Source organism: Centrocercus urophasianus, unplaced genomic scaffold (assembly GCF_019232065.1).
Source record: "Centrocercus urophasianus isolate 14NV4802_14NV808 unplaced genomic scaffold, USGS_Curo_1.0 seq_44, whole genome shotgun sequence".
NCBI classification, from domain to species: Eukaryota; Metazoa; Chordata; class Aves; order Galliformes; family Phasianidae; genus Centrocercus; species Centrocercus urophasianus.
Genome location: NW_024885022.1, coordinates 2322798 through 2340952, shown reverse-complemented (window position 1 = coordinate 2340952; position 18155 = coordinate 2322798). Strand labels below are relative to the sequence as shown.

The 18155-nt window shown below is 37.0% G+C and overlaps 1 protein-coding gene across 1 annotated transcript in view; it reads left to right on the top strand.

Moving 5' to 3' along the window:
* The window catches only part of POU6F2 (POU class 6 homeobox 2), a 304914-nt gene that overhangs the window by 268030 nt on the left and 18729 nt on the right, over positions 1 to 18155 (top strand). The window contains exon 7 of the mRNA XM_042834233.1: positions 13978 to 14184. Coding sequence (XP_042690167.1) covers positions 13978 to 14184 — 207 coding nt within the window. The remainder of the gene's footprint in view (positions 1 to 13977; positions 14185 to 18155) is intronic.

The window sequence follows — 18155 nt, the reverse complement described above, 5'->3', positions numbered from 1 at the left end:
AACTTTTCTAGGTATAAACTCATTAACATAATTATAATGAGTTATGTTCTTTGTTGTGGGAAAGGAGAAATTGTGTGGTCTCACCCTAAGGAACATTAAAAAAACATTACTGACAGGAAATTGAAAAAGTAATATATGTCTGAATGAATATGACAACTTTTTTCTGATAGAGCAGATAGATAAATGTCACATACAAGTTTCAAAATACATTTAATTTTGCCACCACAATGGATATTCTCTTCATAAAATATATATGAATCAGGTTTCAATCATAAAACTTGACTGTGATAAACAAATGCATATTTGATAACCTTTTTTTTTGGGGGGGGGGGGGGGGGGGCTTATTTCTTTTTTGAGGTTATTTGTTGTTTACACACCTTTACATTTTCATTTCTGAACGACGCAATGTGGGTGACACATTTTATGCACACTGAGCTTGAATGAACTTTCATTTTAATCTAAGACATGGGTTACTTTTCTCTTCTGGGAGGAACTGAGAAAGGAGACAGGTAGATGCACAGACTCTTAACTATCTTTGTCAGACATCAACTGAGTTTTCTCAGCATTGTTCAGGAGTGGGTGGTGGATAAGAAATGCGTGTAACTATTTTCAGAGCGCTAGGCTAGAGGAAGGGTCACGGTAGACAGTGCACTGCCTTTTTTATTTTCTTCCACTAAGCAGCAACTCTCAAACTAGAGGCCAGGTTGCCCATGTCCCAAGAGATTAAAAAGCAGACTTCCTGTTAAAAGCTGCAGAGTAAATGGAAGTTTTAGGTTTTCACAAATGCATGGAGCTTTGGGGGAGGAGGTAACAAGGGGAGTGTCCTCTTGTTTTGCATTTTCCAGACTCAGATTCACCAGGGAAGCAAAACTATCTTCTGCACTGTTGAAGCATGCAGAATAGTACACATCCTGACAACATGAAGACTTCCTCATCCCTTTCAAAGTAGGGACTACCTTGCTTTCTACACTACCTGATGTATTTAGGCTTCTAGTTGTTAGCTGAGGCTGCCCTAGCGTAAGTATTGCTAGAGGAGACCACTGCATCAGTGGATGCGGTGGCTATAGAGAAAGAAGTCTATTATAATGCAGAAGCATCCCTAAGGATTCTAGTGTTGCATGTAAAGCAATGCTAAAGAGGAAAGTAGAATTATATTTTATTGCCTCTTTTATCAATCTTTTATTATAAACTCCTGCAGCGTCATGAGCAGAACTGGATGAGTTTTGTGGGAAGGTTTTGTCATTGCCGAATTTTTATGGAAAAATGGCATTTAATCTAAATATGAAGTGTATCATTTTGACAAATTCTTTTCCATAAAAATTTAAACTGCATTGTCTGGATCAGATTTAAGTGTCTCAGTTTTACTTGTTCTGTTTGAACAGTTTTTTCAGATTTTTACTTCATTTTAAGTTTAACTTTAATTCCATTTTGAAGTGAAAACAAAAATGAAATCACAATTTCCAAATTCATTTACAGAAAAACTAATGAGTTATCCAGTTGGTTTGTATGAGGTTGCTCCAGTGAGCAGAATGGGTTCTATACAAACAGGGAAAAAGAGAAATAATCCCTACATTTTTTTCTACAATTAACTGAAAACAAGACCTGAGAAAACCAGTCAAAAACAGACCTTAGTTGTGCAAGGTACAAGTTAACCAAAGACTGTTCATAATTTTAGAAGGACAGGTTGCAGCTACATCCAAACATCAACCTGTGTAATGTTCAAGTCCCAGGAGCTGTTACTTTCAGGTCAGTAAATTCACTTCTGATTTTTATTAGTAAAAGAAAAATCAGAGAGAGGCCTGATAATATCATACAAGCATAACTCCTCCAGACTAAAATGGCATCTGAAGATAACTTGCATTATTTTCAATGAATGAGCATCCATGAGATTAAATTTTCCTAAAATATATTACCCTGCCAATAGGCAGCAGAACCCCCAGCAGATCGCTAAGTGCAGCCTGACCAGTGAGCCTTTGAGTGGAACTCAGCAGCTCTCATAAATGGCTGTGGGATTCCAGTTATTCAGTCCGCTCCTGCCTACACAGTGATATGATCCAAGACAGTTTTCTATCCAGTACTAATTGGGAACTGAAAAAAGCATGGCTATTGTGTATGTTAAGATCAAATATATAATACTAATACTAGCATACTAATGATTTCCCCTGAAGGAAGAAGGGGAAAAAAAGAACTCATGGTGGTCTAGAAGACTCAGTCAGTAGAACCACAAAGAATTAATGTTTTTGTAGGCCTTAGTACATTAGATGTCACTATTTTGGGATATTTTGGTATTTTGGCAATTAATAAAATTTCTGTTCTGCCTAGCCTCTTCCTCAAGACTTATTGGCACTATTCCAGTATCTTTAAGCATTCAATAGGATCAAAGAGCCTTTTAAGCATATTCTACTATGTCTTGCTCTGTGCAGGAAGAAACCGTCTTGATACGGTCTCAAGAGCAGTTAATATATTCAGTTCTGTCTTAGAAGTGATCACAATTCCTCGACTTAGAACGCTGAAAATCTGCTATTACCCACAATTAAAATATACGAATGATACTGTGGCATTTGCACTTCACTCATCCTGTTCTGCTGTAATTTGCATACACCATGGAACCTTCTCCATTTTTTCTCCAAGATTTAATAAGTACTTTTTTACAGAGGTTTCATATTATTGAGACTTCATTGGGGTTTTTTTGTTTGTTTGTTTGTTTGGTCTTTTGCTTTTTTTTTTTTAATATGTTACGAGGACATTTGTAAATACAATATGTGTGTTGACAATACTTAAAACTAAATTGAATTTTGCAGTTGCTATTTCTATTTTTCATATCATTCTTCTTTTAGAAGGTTCTACCGTTTTTAGTCTTATTAGCTAATACCTTACTCCATAAATTGGTATCAGGGAGACTACAGAAAGCAAGGCAAAGCCTGAATTAAAGGAAGCAACATTTGACCATTCTCAGTGGCAGTTTTAAATTTTCAGATATCTGTGGTTAGGTCCCCTCGTTTCTTCAGGCAGTCAGTATAGTACATCCTTCTATAAGGAACCTGCTCTTTTCCTTTATATCATTTCCTCATTAAGGCATTACTTACCTGGAAAGATAAGCTGAATCTGGTCAAGTGTGGACTGGCAAAGAAAAACTGTGAAAATAGTCTGGATGTAGCTAGGGAGGAACATCTGGATAAAAAGAAAATTCACACTCCAGCTACAGTCCTGTGTCCTCTGCAGTTAAAGATTTGCTGTTTCGATGCAATTCATTGAGGTCCATTGGCACCCACAGCTGCCACAGTTGCAGGAATAAGCTGTACAGAACATTTGCCCTAGGGAAATATTTGAAGTGTAGGCAAAACAAAAGTCTCTTTTTAGCATTATTGTTTCATTATTTTCCCCCAACAGGTAGCCAAGCTCTTAAACATTCTTGACAAGGGTAAAAGTTGTGTATTTTCCTTTTGCCTTGCTAGCATTTAAATGCTAATGAAGGTAAAGTAGTACCTCCTTAATTATTCCCTGAGGAATGCCAGTAAATTTTACCATAAAGTGCATTAAGTTTATCCCACTTGTTTGTCTTCATGAAGTGGATCTCAGCATCCAGTTACCTTAACTAAGAAGAAGGATCTAGAGGACAAGATATATGAGGAGCCACTGGAACCCAGAGCAGGGGAGGCTGAGGGTGGTGGCCATTCATGGTGGCTCCTCATGAGGAGCCACTAAGGGCAGCTCCTCATGAGGGGAGCAGAGGGTCAGTGCTGATCTCTCACTGGTGACAGTGACAGGACCCAAGCAAACAGCACGGAACTGCATCAGGAGTGGGTCAGGTTGAGTGTTAGGCTCTTCACTAGAGGTTGGTGGGCATGGAACAGGCTCCCCAGGGCAGTGATCATGGCACAAAGCCTTCCAGAATTGCATTTGGTGATCCTCATGGGTGTCTCCCAGTTTAGGCTGGTCTATGAAGCATGAGCATGTTATACGATACAGTTTCTTTATTTTTTTATTTGACTAACAGTATTTTTACTGTTTATTGCCTGCAGTACCACCATAATCATGACCAGAATACTGTGCTTTCAGCAGCTGGTTCTAAAAAAAAAAAAAAAAAAGGTGGCTTGCCCCAAATAATTTGCAATGCAATGTGACACAAGTGGAAAATATATAGACAGAAAATGGATCTGGATCTGGTAAACAACTGAGCTTTGCCCTTACCCTTCTCTAGCATCAAGGTAAAGGAGCTCCTATCCTTTGGCCCTCTGTAGGTCACTGTCAAAAAGAAATCTTTGTAGGACTGATACAGACACAACACAGAAGAACAGCAAATACACAGTCTGTGATTCTCCAACATCCACACAAGTGGCTCTGCTGCCAGCAGAAGATACTTTGAACTCATACCAAACTACCTAAAGAGTAATTTCACTTTGCCAGTCTGTATCAGAAGCATGTTCCTTCTGTACAGTAACAGTGTAAGTGCTAGGGCCAGGGTTGTTTTTAGTAAGAAACCCAGTTATCTAATCCTTATGTGATCTTAAAGACCAGCCCTGAATGAAACTGACAGTTAAGTTGTTTTCCTCACGTGTTTGTAGAAAGCAGTGTAAAAATCTATGTTTAACCTAAATTTGGGAATAGTTTAGTTAGATTTTACTGTCATTTTTTGAGTATTTGTTTAATTAAGAACAATATGCGCATGCAAAAATTAAATTGATAGCCTTGAGGAGACTCAATCCGTGTATAAGTACTGCAAACAAATGTATTCTGAACAATGAAAACAGGGCAAAACTGAATCCTGGATGCTCATCTCCACATTTAAAGACAGCTGCCTCTTGAGTTAAATGCCATTGCATCTGGAGTATGTGTTGTCCTGAGAGATGTTAGGACCAGTCCTTCGTGGTTGATATGACATGCCAAGTATCTGTATTATGCAACTCATTATAACTGTCATTTGTATCAGAGTGGAAATCAAGCAGTTAATACATGAGCAGAAAAAACATCTTTCTGCCTGTCAGTTTAGGTGAAATGGATTAATGTTGCATTTGATAATACGAGATACTTAAGCCATTGTGCTTTCAAGCAGTGAAGCATGCACTCTCATTACTAACATGTAAGGAAAGAACCATGGGGTATTTTCAGTGAAAGAGCTACCTTGGACATAAAAATATCTATGGTATCTTCATAACTGAAAGGTAGGCTTACAAGAAGTATTTCAGGTTCATAGCAGTACAGACAGGGATATACAGTATTTTTACAAACATATATCAGATGATTGAATGGAAGACTGGAATTTAGGGAATTTCCAAAGGTGAAGTGATTGGCAAAGTAGCACGCTGAACTAGCAGCCATACCAATTTTCACAAGGTAAGAAGGGCTAAGGCCAGTTTATATTTGGTTGACAAATTTTAAAGGAAGCATTATTACTGAAATGAATAATTAACTGTATTTCTGATGATTGTGTGACAAAGGGAGGTTGTATTTGTTCTTATGAAGGATTTTTTTCCCAGGGGTTGATAGCTAAAATATTCACCCAATAAATTGTATACAACCCATCTAAATTTTCCTACCTTCTTTTAAAGAGTTTTGTTTTTTTTTTCCTTGTGTCAAACTTCCACGTAATATTGCTGCATTACAACTAAATTCCACCTTGTAGGATGGAATATTGGTTTTCATAGAGATGATTCACAGTTGGTGTGGGAAAATAATCCAAAATGGTTCATTCCATGGTGATGGTTAGTGTAACAGTTCATTCTCAGGACACTGAAAACCTGTTGAAGAAATGTGTGCACTGTAAAGTTTAAAGTGTCTGTAATGCATTTGTCTGACCAGATTGTTCATCTCAGCTTTGCTTTGAGCTTTTGTAGGCTATCACATTGAAAGTTACAACCCTGAATTAATAAGACCAGCATCTGTCTCTTATATTTAACAGAAATCCAGAACATAGAATAAAAATCCATACAAATGAGCTGCAGTAGGGCATGATTTTATATTTCAAACGACACCTTGTTGTGCAGGTGCAGTGTTGAATATCAAAAACTAAAATGATGGGTTGGCAGACAATTGCTATGCCATCTAGAGTCATTGCATTTGGGCAACAAGATTGTGATTCATAACAGTATTTGGGAAAATATGATTATGGAACAAGAATGTAGAGTGTCTTTGCTACCTACTGTACTATCTGTTAGTCATCTTGTGATAAACGTTGGTGAAATCTGAAATTACTGAATTAATCAGCATGACTAATTTCTCTTCTAAGAGTTACAGATTGAAATATCTGGTGATCTCTGGCAAATATTTTATATATTGCATGTAATTTTATAGTGAGAAGATTAGAGTAGATGGTTCAAGAATATATTGATGGGCTACCAGATCTTCAGTCCTTTAGATCTGATGTTTAATTATTACAGTCCATGTTGTTATGGAGATGTGTCCAAGAAAAAAAAAAAAAAACCACTGTTATTTTAAACAAAGGCTAGAATAAAACATTATTAAGCCTTCAATGCCATTTGTGTAGGATAGATTTCTAATTCCTCAGGAACTTTCACTGATGCAAAATAGAAAGAAAGATAACTCTTTAAGAGTTCAAAATTCAATATATATTTTCAACATTAACATATTTCTGGTGGAATAACTTTTCTCAGGAATGGCATCACAAGGCAAAACAGTGACAAAAAATAGTGACTGCCTGCTGAAGGCACTTAGGAATGTGCCATCTCCTTAATCCAGCTTCACATCCGTGCAAATCGAGTTGAAAGGAGTAACTAGAGAAAGAAGTAAAAGCAGAGCATAAAAATTGTCCTACTCACCAACCACAGGCACTGACAGTAGTGTGTAACTCCTGTTTTTTTAAGGGGTAATAAGACAACCAGAAAAGTTAAAACAGTGCTGTTCTAGTAAGAACTGTTACGGCAGGAGGGAGCATTATCTTGTTCTGTGCAAGATTACTTCTCAATAGCAGCTCTTACTTTAAAAAAAGGCAGGATCAAAGAGCAATTACTAAGTCCTGCCTCAATCTTACTTCTGACCTCCAGATAGCATCTCTATAGTAGGCCAGTAGAGTGCAATACAACCAAGTAGCAAAGCTCCTTCCTACCTGATAATGTCACTGTAGCATGGAAACAACCTAATCTCATTGGTTCATGTGCTTGGTCTAATTAGGCTTGCTGAGAAAGTGCAGTCTGTTTCCCAAGTTAGCTTTGAATAGCTCATAATGGCACATGTTGCAAAGTGTAGGGATGCTTACATTTTCCTCTTCACTACGTCCAGTGTGATAGATTCTGGTATGACTGCAAGCAAGATACATCTCTGTACTATGAGGGAGAAGTAGTAGCAAATATTCATATCATATTAATGCCCAAAGGAGACAATCCTTGTTCTAAATGGTTTGTAGTCTAAAGACAGTGAGTAATGGTAGGGTTTGGAGATGCAGTGTGTATACTACCTTCACCATAGCAGTACAAAACTTGCAGAGGTTGAGAAATTTTATTGCAGAACAGAGATTTCTTGGCTTAGATAGAGATGCTTGATCATAAATTGACATTTAAATCATCAGAGAAGCCAAAGAACTGGCTACCTACTTTTCAGTGAGTTTAAACACAAGTTGGCACTTACTTCCTGTGAGATACTATAAAAATCTTAGCTTGCAAGAAACTGCATGAAAAGAAAGTGGAGGTGAATGGATTTTACAAAAACACCCTTTCTCATTAAGTCTAGAAAATCATGTTGGTGGCTAAATCCCCTCATATTTACTTCCCAAGAAAATGAATACTATGACTTTTTGTTCACAAAAGCATTTACAGAGGAAAAGAAAAAAAGATACTGAAGCCAAACACAGAAAAGTGTGTTTGCATATGTTCATCCTACAGGGTGCACAAGCGTCAAGAAAGCTGTTCATGGCTTGGAAGGCAAGCAGTCGACTGCTAAAGCAGGAAGTTGTGATTTGTGACACTTCCTGTGTTTATCACAACAGAACTTGCAAGCAGAAATGCTACTGAACAGTTTTAAAAGGAAGTTAAACCCAGAAAGTGGATAGTTCAGAGCAATTCGGCAGACACTCAACGTAATTTTCATTTTTAATTTGGTAATTATATATCTTTAGATTCTTGGAATGAGAAAATGTTGTGATATTCAGGGTGTTTGTTTGAAGTTACATTATTTTTCTGACTATATACATGCCCTTGGTAACAGAAGTCTTTACTTGAGAAAAATTTCACCACAGAATTCCTACAGTGGTGACAAATAAAGTCCTGTGTAGTTCGATGTTACTATAAAAACATTATTTTCTAAAAAATAAAGCACTGAGAAAGTCAGACAGAATGTCAGACTCCACGTTCCATTATGATACTTACAAACAATATACCATCCAATATATTGTATGATAAACAAACAATACTTAACCTTGAAAAATATGATTCCTTGCATGAAGTAGTGACTCAGAAGTAGTTTCATAATTTTCTTTTTCTAGCATCACGATCTGATACCTTGTTTTCCCAACAGCATTTTCTCGTACCACTTATATATAGGTACATATATTTTTATATAGGTAGCATATGTATGATTAAGAATGGAGCATTGTCATTATTCTGCCCATCCCTCTGTCATTTTCTCCTTAAGATGGTACATGCTGGTACAAATGAAGGAACATATTTGAGAAAGCAAGCATCTTCTGAAGACTAATTTGTGAAACTGTTGAAATGAACCAAGCCATGAACACTGTGCTTGTGTGCTATAAGTTGTATAACAGTTCCTATGGACTGCTGGGGTTAAATTAGCTTTCAGCCTTGTAAAACCAGAAAAAAATAATGGGTTTCAACCTATACCAGCATCGTACAACAGAAGCCAAAGTGAGCTTTTATTTCAGATTATGTTCAACAGGCCACTGAAATGAGAACTAGAAAATGAAAATGAGTGAAGCATATTCAGATGAGCAAACATTCACTGAAACAGTGAATTTGTTTTTGAAACATTTGTTAGGCTTACTACAAATGTTGTGGTTTTGTGCATTGTTTGAAATTCTATTCAGAGTTTGAAATGATGACTTGAAATGTCACATTTGTACCACATTTTCTGTTTATGTGAGTGGGCTACTTTGCCTAATTTTACTGGAAAATTTTCCCAGAATTTCTATTTGATTTTTATGGTGTTCTTCTTTTGTTCAAAAATGAGTAAATAAAGTTCAGTATTTCAAGGGATTTAACATTGATAAAATCAGAGAAAAGTACATTTTAATGATGCTAAAAAAAAAAATTTTCTTTTAATATTTACAGGCATTTTTAAGAAGAAACTACAGCATTTGCTTAATGTCGGCCCTGGTTGACAGTAGAAGCAACCTCTTGCAGGCAGTCTTTTATTTTTCTTTGCCTTTTCACATAGGCAGTCGAACCATCTATTGGGATATTGTTCGTAATATTCCTCTGTGGTAGGAAAACAGGGATGCAAGGCAGCATCCCTTTTTCTGATGAGAGAAGTGGAAGAACTTAATAAAAAAACAGTTTTAGCTTCCCTGTCTAGTATCACAGTAGCTTCTCCTGTCAAAATACTATTGGTTTACTAGGAGCCATAAGGAAGGACCCACTGCTTGGAAATCAGCAATTTGGATTTTCATACATTTACACAGAATCTGGTTTATATCTGCAGCATAAGCGAGGCTACCATGAGGCATTAGTGGCCAGAAAGTCAGCAAGGGCAGTTAAATATGAAAATGTGTCAGACAAGAAAGGTTAAAATGGATTTTTTAATGTTATTTTTCATACTCCGTCATTTTTAAGGTATTCAGTATTTTTATTAATTTTTTTTTTTTTAGTAGAAACTTTTACAGATTAAGGCTAATTGTTGTGGGATGAAGATCTGTTTAACAGCACAAGTAGTAATAAGTGCTTCAGTTCAGCAGTGCTATAACATTACACTGCCTTTGAGGGTAACACTCACAGATATTGTTGTTACTCTAATAGCTTGTAATTTTTTCCGTCTATGGTTAGCTTCATTCCTTGTAATTTTACATTCATCATCTTGCTGTGCTTATTCTCTCTTTGCAAATGAATTTACAATTTGCAGGACTGTGTAGGCAAAGATGCTGAGTCCACAGACGATATGTGGGAGCAAATCAACAAAAATCATGTGTAAGCCAAGTTGCACAACTTTATTTCATAGGGATAATACTTAATTGTGGATGTTGTCTTGGCAGTGGCTGATTCAAGTTGTAGAAGTTTGGAGATCTGATTGCAGATATCTTGAAATCCTGGCATGATGAAACGATATTAACAGCGTAATCAGTAGAAAATATTCAGATGGTTCTAAAAATCACTATGGATTTCCTTTGGAGTTAAAAAAAAAACAAACATTGATTCTTAAAATTTAGTTAACATTGGAAAGCATAAAAATCTGAATCTCCAAAAATTGCTTGCTAAGCAACTGAAGACACAACTGATGTATATATTAATCTGTAAGCAAATTGATAGGATCTTTTTGAAAACTTGACTCCTCACCAAAAAATTGACTCCACCAAGGCTTCTGGCAATACTCTGACACCTGAACAGGGTCAGAATTAGAGACTTGGTGTTTTAATTGGTATGGACCAAAGCACTGTCTCTGTAAAAAAGGTGAGATCTGAATTTGGGATTTCTGATGTCATTTTTGCTATTTTTTTACCGTATTTTTTACCTATTTCTGGAACCTGTGCCTTCAAGAGGTGCAGTTTTAATCAACAGTGCTCTGCAAAGTGCTGTACCTGGCTCTGTTACAGCTTATGGAGCACTGACAAGGGGGTGCCATGAGTTTCCCATGGACCTTCAGAGCTATGTTGTGTTTTGCATGCAGCACCTGTTTTGCAATTCTTCCGTGAACATGTAGGTCTTAATTTGAGTTGTATGGGGTATAAAAGGAATAGTGAAAGTCATGCCTGTCGCATAACAGCTTTATATATTGTTTGTTGTTGTTGTTGCTGTGTTTTAATATTTTTTTTGTTTGCAGCATGAGATATTTTTAGGATGTAGAGTCTCAAAAATGGGCTTGACAGTTGGAATTCTTCAAGACTTTGAGTCCAGATATTGCAGAATAAGAAATCTCCTCAGCTATGTCTCTCTTCTACTGGCGTGAATCAGGCCACACATGATTTCCTGGCTTTAGGGCCAGGTGGCACATTAGGGATTATAGTTAGATACCTCTGTTCTCTTCCTTCCAAAACAGGGTGAACTTTCCCAGACTATTTTATGGAATAAAACCATGTCATATGCTATTTGTGAGCTGTCTTAGAATATAATCTGAAACAGCACCAGGAGCTAGGAAGAAGCAACGTCCCCCCATAGGGAAGTCACTGACAATTAAATAGTCTGTTCTTTCATGGACCAGAAATGTCCATGGCATTGTCTTATTTTGTCTTCAAAAAATTCCAGTGAATTAAAGACACAAATTGTCATCCTGAAGTGCCAACCAAATACTTTAGCAGGAGAGATTAGGAACCACCAGGATGGACTTTCTCACCAAAATTAGAGGAAACGTAATCTGTCCCAGAATCAGGACACTAACATAAGGCTTGAGGCAGAGAGTCAGATTCAGGACTCCTCCCCAGTGGAGGAGTTATTTAATAATCCAGAGCTGCACAGTGTGAATCAGAGAACAGTTAAGATACTTGGGAAAGGGAACCTGGAGAAAGGGGAACTTTAAATGGGAAATTTGAATCTGAGTTTAGCCATCTCAAGAATGCATGCCATGAGAAGTAGCCTTGTGGGTTATCTAGAGGTAGGCGTCTGTCTTGTGTTTTTAATTAGAGAAGATTTTGCCCTCTTTTCACATAAAATTGAAAAAATCTTGAAATGTCTGTAAGTTCCACTTAGGGATAAAATTGTTTGCCATTGAGATTTAGTCCTGGCTCCTACTGTAACACCAAATCCTTGAGGACATTTGTGTACTTGACCTTCCAGAACTCCTCTCTCAGCTGTGTAGCTCAGTGATTCACTGTTCCTCATCTGTGCATGGCATGTACAGCCCACCATGTATAGAATGGTATCTGACGCACGTTGAATACATATAGATAGCTTTCTGCTTCTGACCTTACAAACTGTCCACTTCAGCACTGTCATCCTATTAAATGTCCAACTGCAATCCAAGAAATGCATTTTAAACATGAATGCAAACATTTCTATTACTGATAAGACCAGCGCAGCATTTTTTGCTTTGCTGGGATTGGGACCTTGATAGTTAAAGTTATATTGGAGTAATAACACTCCAAGGTCGCATCCTTTTAGTGACATGGTAAAGAAAGGGCAGGCCATTGCTGAACTTGTGCTGATAAAATTAAGAAGGATTATTTTTTGTGTTTGGTGACATAAGTTAAAACTGAAAGAACACATTTGTGATCCATAAATATTTTACATCACCTGGAACTGGGAGAAATGTACATGTTGCACCATTTGGAAGTTGGATTCTATTAATGCTGGAAGTCAGGTGTTAGAAAACTTCAAACAGCCATCTTTTCATGTAGGCTCTAAAGCACCTGCAGTTCAGATAGGGATTTCAATGGAAAAATACATAGGTACCGTGGTTTGCAGAGAGAAGCTTGTAGGCAATTCCAGCTTAGAAGACTAAATCTCTAATTCACAACCTCTCTCTGAATATGCTCCATTGTGCTTCATTTCCATGTTCAGTAAAGGGGGGTAATAATCTTTATTGATCTGTCCGCCTTTCAGGAACATACTAAGGAGAACGTAAGAATCACTTTAGTGTTCTGAACACTTTTCATATGTGCATTTCTTTCACTACAGCTCAGTAGGTGAGCTGCCCATTTTACCAGGTCCCTCCTCTCAGGGAGCGTCCCCCTTTTCTTTGTCTTCTCTGCTCTTCCCATCCAAGCCTTTTTTGACTGGCTAAGTTTGGTAAATTGATAATGACTTCGTCATTTCTCCTTTGATATCTGAGTTGCCATAGCTAACCAAATGAACAGTTTCCACTTAAGGAGATAGATTAAGTTGTCACCTACTTCAAGACATGTTAGAGGAAATAGAGATGTTTTCTGAATTTTCTTTTACTTTTTCTGTTACAGTACTCCTATTACTCCAGCTTCATTATGTCTTTGTATAAAAAGTTTGATTTTATTCACAAGTTTCATCAGAAGCCAGTTTCAGATGCTCTCATAGTTCTACAAAGAGTCCTTAAAAAGAGCTACTTTCTTCAACCGAGGGCTTGCTGACAGTCTTCTGTACAATCTCCATTTGACAACTCACCCTAATATTAGTTTTACAGGCACATTCACATTTTAGGAAATCAGTACATTCTGAAATCTGAAATGTCACAAGCGTCTCTTTCTGCAAACGCTTGCCCCAGAAATGTTAGCTAAAATGTTTTATCTAACACCATCTCTCCTGCTGTTGTGTTGTATTGCCTTGTTGTCATCCAAAAGTAGTTGCGTTTTTATGAATATAACTTTATGAGCTGTATCCTGAAAGGCACCAGCATCTCTTTGGTCTCCTTGAAGCCACAAAAATTTGTTGGTCATTTAGAATATCAGGCAACTTAAAGAAAATGATATTTATTAATTAAATAATGACTAAATTATTATTAATAATAATAAAACAATAATAACTAAAATTACTAGTAACTCAAAGAAAGTTATAGAAATGTATCTGTTCACAGTTAATAATGCTGTAAATTTGAAGGAAGCAAGAAAAACAGGCCTGATGTTTGCATCTACTTCACTCTACATCCAAGAAGTGGGAACAAATCATCACCCATGGGACAAAGGTGGCCCAGCATTTCTTTTGTACACTCACAGCCACAGCAGATTTGTTGGGGGTGGGCAGTGCTGAGATGCGTAGGTGACACATGACTTGAAAAATGACTTTGAAAGTCCTCAACACGCTATGAAGGAATGATTATTCCCACACTTAGCATGTCACACCTATCTTTATGTGCCTGCATCACCTAAGTTTGATTTAGCGCAGGTGAAACAAATCATTCTATGTGGATGTGTATGTGGCACCTGTTCATTTTCCCTTTCTGTGTTGTTTTCTCCAGATTATTGGAACAATCCCACTGATGCCTAATCCAGTCCCCTCCAGCCAGGCAGCAGGTGGAGCTCAGGGCCTTCAGGTGCAGCCAATAACCCCACAGTTATTGACCAATGCCCAGGGTCAGATCATCGCTACCGTCATCGGCAACCAGATTCTCCCAGTGATCAATACCCAGGGAATAACGCTATCACCGCTCAAACCAGGCCAACAGGTAAAGCAGCAGCAGCCTGAATGATTGTCAGAACAGGGGCACAAGAATCTTCTACTGCTCACAGACTCTTGCAGTCTTTCTGAAAGTTCACTTCTTTCCTGTTTCTGCTACTGAAAGCTGAATTTTGTTGCGTACAGTGTATTACTGCGTACTCTATATGTAATTATGATAAAACATAATGTCATTTTAAATGATGTATTTATACATTCATGTGTTATCCAGCTACTCTTTTCCCATTAAAAGGTCAGTATAGTGTCAAAAAAATTTTCTGCAGAGAAAGCAGAGTAGGAATGTAAGGCCTATGAAAGTTCAGTTCATTGGTTGGTGGCCACCCAGTAGATTGGGTTTTGAAATGCTTTGCAATGCATGAAGGAAATAAAGAAAAGTATGCAAGTGGAAGGACTCTTCACTGAAGGAGAAGATTTTTAGGGAGAAGAGATGGAAGAAAGGGAAGGGAAATAAAGGGAAATTATTATTCGGTGTAAGACACCACATAGTTCACAGACTACAGGGTGGATACAGAAAGTTCAGTGATATCTGAAAAGCTTTCTATACTTTTCATACTACTCTAAAGTCAGTTTCATTATTTTGGTATGGTTAGCGCCCAGCCTTTGCTTCTCACACTGAAGTCCCAGGAGGTTGTAGGAAGGGACACCAAACAGCATATACATTCCTTACTTGCATCTATTGGAACCTGCTCTAGGAAGAATTTTTGATCAGTGGAAAAAAAAGAAAAAAAAGAAAAAAAAAGATAAAGCAAGTATTGTATGGAACAGATAATATGTATTATCATTTTTATAGGTGACACAGAAAATTATTTTGATGTGTTTGTGCTCCCTCTACTGGCTCTTCAGCTTTCCTTGAAAGGGGAGGAAATTCTGCTATTGATTTCAGCAGAAGCAGAAATGAGTTATAAAAGCCAGACTCTTCATAGGAATAATGCTGATAAATAGTCAGAAGCGATTGAGATAGTACTATGCAAACTGCCATCACATTTGAAAAGTAAATAGAATTATACAAGGTATAAGGAGATCCTGAATTTATCTTACTGCCTGGGTGAAGTCTTTCCTGAGGTGTGTTTGCTAATGATAGTATACTTAGCCATAAATTTAAACCTTGTTTGCAGAAGAAGAGTGATCAGAGGGCTCAGCAGGAATTCAAAATTTTTTCTGAAAATGTGCTCATACTGCATTTGGTGCCTTGTAAGTGGATGAAAGAAGCTACAGAGGGGGAAGGGAGGGAAGTACAAGACCAGTTTTGAAGAAGTTTTGAGAAAGTCATGGAGAATAATTGAGGAAATAAATAATGTATTAAAAAATTCCTTTTAGATGATCCTAGTTTTACTTTCAACTTGTCACTTCTTGGCACCGAATTACAACAAGAGAAAGAGGTGATTGCAAGTGGTGATAGTAAGCTGCTGCTTGTTAGCTGAGTCACAATAATTGTAGCTTGTTTCAGTTGTGAAGTAATGCAAGTTAGTGCTTACTTTTTTGCCTGAAGACTTACATGCCCTGGATATTATTTTCAATCAGCTTCACTTAGGTAGACTACATGCTTTACTTGTTCATACAACTTTTTCGAACTTGACAGACTAAAACCTCAATGTCTCCTCATGGAAATGAATTCATAGATTACTTACATGAAACATGAAGCAGTGTTTCTTCTCTGTTGCAGTTAGGTTGCTTTTTAATGTAGGCAACCAATTCCTTTGTAATCCTATCACTCTAGTTTTAAAGAATAAATAGGTGTTCTTGATCTGTGCTCTTTGAAGTGTCTACAGTAGGGAATGCTCCTCTTTAAACTACACTGAGCCTCAGTGTTTCCACTGTTTTCCAAAATTTTGCTAATCTAAGCAGCAGCACCTATGAGAATTCTCCTGCAAATTGTAATGGATTTCGAAAGAGGGCAGCTGCTTGTGCTGCTGTTGTAGTCCGTGTCTTTTTTATCTCTGTTCATAAACAAGTTTTTCTTTGCCTTTAATAATTTTTTACTGTCCATCTCTCAACCATTTCAATTTCCACAATAATCTCTTAGAGATTTTGCGATCAGAACTGAATGCCATGAACAGAGTGAGGATGCATCACTGATTTATATAATAACATTATAATATTTTCAGCATTATTCTCTGTTTTTATCTCAATGCAGTCTATCATCCTGTGTTTTTTTTTTCTAACTATCTCTACCCATTGAGCAGGTTTTTCAATAAGCAGATGTGTCCACCATGATATAACTTTGCTGCCTTGATCATTACCATGTGAGTCACTAAGATGATTCCTTTTTTCATGTGAATCACTTTTGCACCTACTCTGTATCTCATCTGTCATAATGCTCCCCCGGTGTATTGTAAGCAGATTCTGTAATTTGCTCATGATATTCTGTACTAACCTAAGAAGTTCACACATTTCTCTTGCTAATACAACTTCATTGCTGTTCTCTATCTTTTCTTGCTGCTTACAGCCATTCCACAAACTTTGTTATAAATCTTTGATCTCCACTTGTAGTCTGTTTACTTGAAAAAGAATGATTTATTCCCTTATTTTGTTTTTCTTGCATTTTTAAACTTTTTATGTCTCATAATAGAAAAGTACCTTATAAACTTAACGTGGGCACTTCCTCCATGCCTCTAAGGAGGCATTTTGTCAAAATACAGCACATATGGCTAAATGCCATTTTTTCAAATGAACATTTGAAAGAACATTTTTTCAAAGAACAGATGAGCTTTTCTTATCAACTTGTTAGTACTACTGTTTGCTAGCAGATTTGAAAACCTTGTTTTAAGAAGTGCTTTTGTGCCTTTAACAACATCTGATTGCACCAACACCACTGACAAAAGAACTTGAACCAAGATTATTAGAGTCTCATAAGTGTCAGAAATATAAGAAAGGTTTCTTCTTGCATAATGTTATCCATACAGCTTTTAGGTACTTGGTGATGGCTAGTTAAATAGATTTCTCATAAAGAGATATAGGCATATCTAGGGGGTAACACATTGCTGAAAAAGAACCATTATAGATACGTTGAATATGCTATATGTATCTTAAGCTATCTGTTGTCTCCAGAGTAAAGAGGAAGCTAGAATAGTTATTTTAGGATAGAAACAAAATTCTTAAATGAGTGAAAGAAGGTAAGGAGAATCCAGCTGACAGAGAACACTGGGATTCAAAAACATTCTCCTGTCTATGTATTCCTTAAACTGCTTTCTTAGTTGGTGTTTTTTCATAAGTATTTGCTTGCCTACAGCACAGAAACAGTTTCTGCATATTGTGTAGTTCTCCAGTGCACCTCATCAAGAGGGTTCCGTTTCCTTCTTGCTGTTGTCTAGATTCATTAAATCTGGCTTGTAGTCCTAGTTGTCCTCAGATGTGTTTTATCTACACTGTCTGCCAGATCTTTTCATATTTCATTGTGTCTTATAACACTACTAGCTTAGGGCTTCTGCCAACTCTAACACAATAAAACAAGCTCCTAGGCAGCATTTTCTTACGTAGTTGGTTTCCCATCTTCATCGTCACTGGCTGTTATGCTCCAGATCCAGTTGCTGAAAAGATAAAGCTCTCAGATGAGTCTGTGGTCATTTTTTGTATAGTTACTTTCCAAATTTCGTGTCAAACGTTTTCTTTCTGCTGTCTCAACCTACCACATGCTCTATACCATCTCATTACCACAAGTCCATGCAGTCTCTTGTTTTTCCTCTCTCCCATTAAAATCTAACCAGCTTAGTACATTGTCTTAGTACATTGATACTGTCATGTTTTGTGAGAAATGGGCTCTTTTTGTTTCTGTTTGAACATAGCCAGTAAACTGTGCTATCTCAAACCAACTTTTTTTTTCTTCTCCTTTTTTAATGTATTGACTTTAAGTTATGAGGATGTCAATTTTCCTCACTTTTTCTCTGTTCCTCTATCATTAGCATCCTGCAATTCCATTTTATCTTTGGATAAAATACTAGAATTCAAAACTCAACAATACAA